The sequence below is a fragment of the Fukomys damarensis genome, unplaced genomic scaffold (assembly GCF_012274545.1).
Source record: "Fukomys damarensis isolate Sample0158 unplaced genomic scaffold, DMR_v1.0_HiC HiC_scaffold_73859, whole genome shotgun sequence".
Classification (NCBI taxonomy): Eukaryota; Metazoa; Chordata; class Mammalia; order Rodentia; family Bathyergidae; genus Fukomys; species Fukomys damarensis.
The window spans coordinates 1,422-6,981 of NW_022974771.1; the positions used below are offsets into that span (position 1 = coordinate 1,422).

The window sequence follows — 5,560 nt, forward strand, 5'->3', positions numbered from 1 at the left end:
CTTTGCAGGATCTAATGATTAAGGCTTTACTTTGATCTGCCTTAATGAAGATCATACTGCCTTATAAAAGAGAGACCTATAGCTGAGTATCTTGGCATATGCCTGTAATCCCAGCAGTCTGAGAGGCTGAGGCAGGAGGATCACAAGTTTGAGCCCAGCCTGGGTAACTCAGCAAATTGGTGAGACCCTGTCTCAAAATATTAAAAAAGGGCTGGGAATGCAGCTCAGTGTAAAGGCCCAAGGTTCACCCCTCAGTACATTAAGGAAAAAAAAAAAGGGGGGCGGAGAGACTCATATACTCACACATGCATTGTAATATGATGTATACTTTCTAAACATTTAATTTAGTAGGAATTATCAAATGCATGTGGGTTTAACTCACACCTCTGTAAAACTTATAAAACAAAATAACATTTTCTAAATGATCTAAAATAACAGGAAAAATGCAGTACCTGGCAAAGTCATAAAGAACAGAATTCCTGTTCTATTTTTTAGGGGTACATTATTTTTTTTATCTTCGTAAAAGAACAGACTCACATATACTCCATAGACATACAGAGATATAAATAGATGTAGGTATAGATAATTTAGTAATGACAGCACATATACTCCTCAGTAATATAGGTAACTTTATCAGTTCTAATAAGTGATAGATAGGCGAGAGGCATATTTACTGATAACATAATCTTTGCAAATCTGTGTCATTGGAACCCATCTGAAAAACTAACTTCATAGAAAATAGTATTTTTTAGAAAAAGAAAGCTACTGACCATGCTTATTATAATAAAACAGGACTGACAACAAGAGTTAAGAACTAAAACAAAAGAATTAAGAACTAAACCCTGAAAAATGTAGTAACTGCTACACAATAATTCAAAATATTACACCAAGTGATTACTTAAAGATTTATATTGAAATGCCAGATTCTGTGAAGTGCTTCTCATCTCCCCAAACTTAATAGAAAGTAGGTCCAGTATCAATCTGGGATATTGTGGATGATTAGAAATTCTTACTTTTTACATATTCAACACAAGAAACCTACAATCTTTGTACAAAGGACACAAACAATTCCCTGGCTCTGATAATCTATAACAAAGATTTTTGAACCATTAGAATATACATTACCAAAAGAGTGCTTTCTTCTTTACTGTATGGATATAGAGTCAAAAATCTCTTAGCAAGGTGTAATGATCAAGTTTGAGTCCAAGATGTAAACGGAACTATGATACCATTCATATGCTTATTCCTCCTTTGTTCCTTGAAATTTGTCACTGAATAGTCTTGTCTTTTTTGGTTCAGAGAGGATGAACCATTTGAATAACACAAATTTCTTGTATTGAGATGGCAGGGTGGGCTTAGTGAGATGGGACTGACATAGACTTTTTAAATACCCTGAATCCTTTTGCCAGCCCAGGATAAGGTGGTGGCGGTGAAACGTTATGTTTTCTGTTCAGTTCCATTGCCTGTTCATAGGAAGGCAACCCAGTGTCCTCCAAAGATGCCGACAATGGAGATAGGACAGCTTCCTCGGGCCTTCTGATGCTGATGGAAGAGCTGCCATTTCTTGCGTAGGCGACTGAACAACTAAACACAGAAACAGTAGTTAGGTCTGAGAAAGGTAATATTTTGGATCAAAATTCACTAATACAGAAAATAGCGTTATTTGACCCACATACTCTGAAAAAGCCTTGGTATTGTAGAAAGGAAAACAGCTTTGAAGTCAGACATGGGTTTGAAGTTTGACTTTCATTTCATGATTGTCACTAGCTGACTCAGTTTCCTCCTCTCTAAAATGGGGATGGTAATAATAGCTACCTCAACAGAGCTGTCCTGGGTGGACTGAGTATGATACTATATTGCTTCAAGCAATGTGTGGCACTCGAGGACTCGAGATGTGTGAATTCCCTTTCCTCCAGCTTCCAAATTAAAACTTTTTCGAGTGTTATGTGAAAACAAATGTAGGCTTTGTTGAAGGTAGTATAACTCTAAACCACGAGAGCAGGTCCCACAGAGATAATCACAACAGCTAAATGTCTGTCCTTGTCCTCTGTCCTCTCCGGCAGTCCTGCCACCTTCCCAATCAGGACTTTCATTATGTCACTCTTCTCAAATTCTAACTGCAGCCAACTTTCCACTGAGTCAGTTCTAACTCCTGAGCCTCCTTTCTGAAGCCTCCCTTATGCTAGCCTCACTTTATTTTTTATAGCTCTCTGCTGTGGCCCAGGCAGTTTCTTTACCTTCCTCTGTATGTGCAGTGAATTCTCCAGCCCTTTTCTGTGCTTTCACTGGTGCTGCTCTCCTTGGACTACTGTCTTTTCCCTTCCCAGTGATCTAAGCTCAGCAGCAACGATTAGAAAATATGGCTTAGTTTAGGGCTGTGGAGGGAGCTCAATGGCAGAGTGCTTGCTTAGCACATACTGGAAAAAAAATGGCAAGACTGGACAAAGTATGGCTGTGAACTAACTATATACATAGCTTTACACTGGACTAACATTAAGTGTAATTAATCTTACTTTTAAAACAAGAGATGCCCAGAGTTCTAAATTTTATATTAACATATATAGAAAATAGTGCTCCAAGGTAAAGCACTTGCCTACTGTGCACAAGTCTTGGGTTCATTTCCTAGCAATACACACACACACACACACACACACACAAAATTCAAGTCCCACCAGTTTCATAAAACCTTGACAACAATGGAAGTTTGAAATGCATCTTTGTTTTTTCTCTTCTTATTTTGAATTAAAAACTATAATTATTTAACAGGCGTGGGGACTCAAACGCTAGCAAATGCGAGGCAAGCACTCTACCACTGTGTTATACCCTCCCAACCCCAAATTATAATTTAAACAGCAGTAAATGGATGTGTTTAGACTGAAGTTGGCTGTCTATAAAGTATCTGGGCATAAACTGACCTCCTACAGATGTGACTAATGAGATAATTAAAATTCACAGTTTTGTTCAATCTGTAGCCAATGGTTGTGACATTCTCCCCATTTGAGTGTACAGACTCAAAACGCCATAAACCTTTCCAAACTTCATCAGCCAATTTGCCCCTTAAAAACTGCTGGGTCATGTGCAATTCTATATTTAATTTTCTGAAGAACTGTTGAACTGCTTTCCAAAACAGTTGTATCAGTATACATTCCCACGAGCAAAATAGGTATGAAGTTCCAATTTCCCCATATCATCCATATTTGATATTTATAAAAACTACTATCATGCTTCTCCAGTAGGTAGGAAGAGGTATCTCACTGTGGTTCTGCTTTGACTTATTTTTCCTTAATGACTAACTATATTGAGCATCTTTTCAACTCTTCATTGGTCTTTTGCATCTCTGCAGAAACGAAAATTCAAATCCTTTATCTTGTTTAAAACCAGGTCAACTTCTTGTTGTTTTATTCTTTATTGAGCTACCTATAAAATCCATGCCATTTTATTCTGTCAGATCCAAATTTCGTTCTCTTCCTCCTCATTTTCATGTACATTCCCTCAGCTCAGATGCTTAAGTTCACTTCACCTTCCTCTGACATCCCCTAGTTCTTGGTATCTGGCATGAAGGCCTACATCTTCTTTTTCCTCAAAGACAGTTCCACGCTTGTGGCCTCATATTTGAGGTTTCCCTCTTTCTTCCAGCTTTTCTCTGCCCTGGTCCACATTGCCTAAGTAAAGCCCGGTGTGCTCTCCACAGAGGCCGGTGCTGTGTCTGTTCCGGTCACCACCATGCTCCTAGCACCTGGCATATCCATGCTGTCTCAGAAATGTTTCCTGAAGGCCAGTTTTCCTCTTAATCTTCCCCTTAAGTATCCCACTGTCACCATATCCAGCAGCTCAAGTGTAAACTCCTTGTGGCTGACACTCCAATTATCCCACAGCTTCCTCAGTCATTCACTACTCTTCATCAAAGCTTCGATCTTTGGTCAACATTTTTGCTTATCATTTTCTTGCGCAAGTCTTGGTAGGACAAGATGAGCATTCCTAATGAAAAAATCTAAAATCCGACCTGCCCCAAAACTGGAAACTTTTGAGCACGGAGATGATACACTGAGTGAAAAATTCCACACCTGACCTCAAGTGAAGAGACATAATCAAGACACAGATGGGCTAAAATAGTGCATCAAATTACCTCGAGGCTGTGTATGTAAGACATAAATGAAACATAAATGGATTCTATGCTTAGACTTGTGTCTCATCCCCAAGATATGCAAACATTCTAAACTTTTTAAAAACCTTAAATCTAAAACACTTCTGGTCTTAAGCATCTATCTCAAAAAACAAAACAAAACAAAACACCAACCTTGGGGTGCATACCTGTAATCTCAGCCCTCTTGGAGACTAAAGAGGGGGATGCAAATTCCAGCCTAGCTGGGCAATTTAGCAACTTAGCAAGATCCTGTCTCAAAATAAAAGCTCTAGAGATGTAGCTTAATGCTAAGGCCCTGGGTTCAATCCTTAGTGCTGCCAATAAAATAAAAAAGAAAACAGAAAAGGATGTGAATTTGTGGCTCACTAGTAGAATGCCTCAGAGTTCAATGTTCAACACAGGAAAAGAAATTAAAAAAAAATTTTTTTCTTGTAGTAGTGGGCATTAAACTCAGGGTCTTCTCACTGAGCTCCGTCTTCAGCTTTTATCTCATCTTGTCCCTTTTTGCCTGTTCCCTTCCCTTCCCTCCTCTTTTCTTTCTTTTTTATGGTTGGAGATAGGGTCTGACTCAGTTGCCCAGACTGGTCTCAAACTCACCCTCCTGACTCAGCATCCCAGAGTGTTCAGATTACGGATCTGCACTACCACACCTAGCTTAAGATGGTGATTTTTTTTTTGTGTGTGTGTGTGCCAAGGATCAACCTCAGGTCCTTGCACTTGCAAGGCAGGCATGGTGCCACTGAGCTAAAAAATCCCCAGCCCAAGATGGTGAATTTTATGGCATGAATATTTTATAATTTTTTAAGTATTTCATTGGAAATGTATTTAAATTATATTGTTAAGTGCCAAAGGTCAGTTGCAAAAGAGGGTGTATAACAGAAATTTCTTTTTAAAATATAAAGTATGTTATTATATATACATATGTCATTATTATATACATAGAAAAAATCTGAAGTTATACATGCCAAACAATGATGGTTATTTCTGAAAAGTAGGATTATGGATATTTTAAATTTCAATATTAAATCTTTCTGTAATATTGAAGTTTTGGGAGCTTTTGGGGGGAGCAATGCTGGGGTTCAAGTCCAGGGCCCACTGAGCTACTTTTCCAGCCCTAAAGTTTGGAATAATGCATGTATTATTTTTGTAGGCACAAAAATTTTTTCATTATCAATATGTTTTCAGATGCTTTCATAGCAATGAAAACAATGTTTGAAGTGACCCATGCAGATGAAAAAAATCTACTTAAACTTTCTCCAAGAAAAAACATTTTGAAAAAATTTTTAGAGAAAATGTATCTTTTATACTTACTAATTTCATTTGGCTCCATATATGTAAAAGGTACAAACCTTTATATGGTGTGTGTGTGTGTGTGTGTGTGTGTATATATATATATATATATATGGTATATATATT

The 5,560-nt window shown here is 37.8% G+C and overlaps 1 protein-coding gene across 1 annotated transcript in view; it reads right to left on the minus strand.

The window, feature by feature from the left end:
- Positions 1–215: 215 nt before the first annotated feature.
- Positions 216–5,560, minus strand: part of Prrg4 (proline rich and Gla domain 4) — a 20,751-nt gene continuing 15,406 nt past the window's right edge. Inside the window, exon 6 of the mRNA XM_033760712.1 lies at positions 216–1,584. Coding sequence (XP_033616603.1) covers positions 1,356–1,584 — 229 coding nt within the window. The 3' untranslated portion in view covers positions 216–1,355. The remainder of the gene's footprint in view (positions 1,585–5,560) is intronic.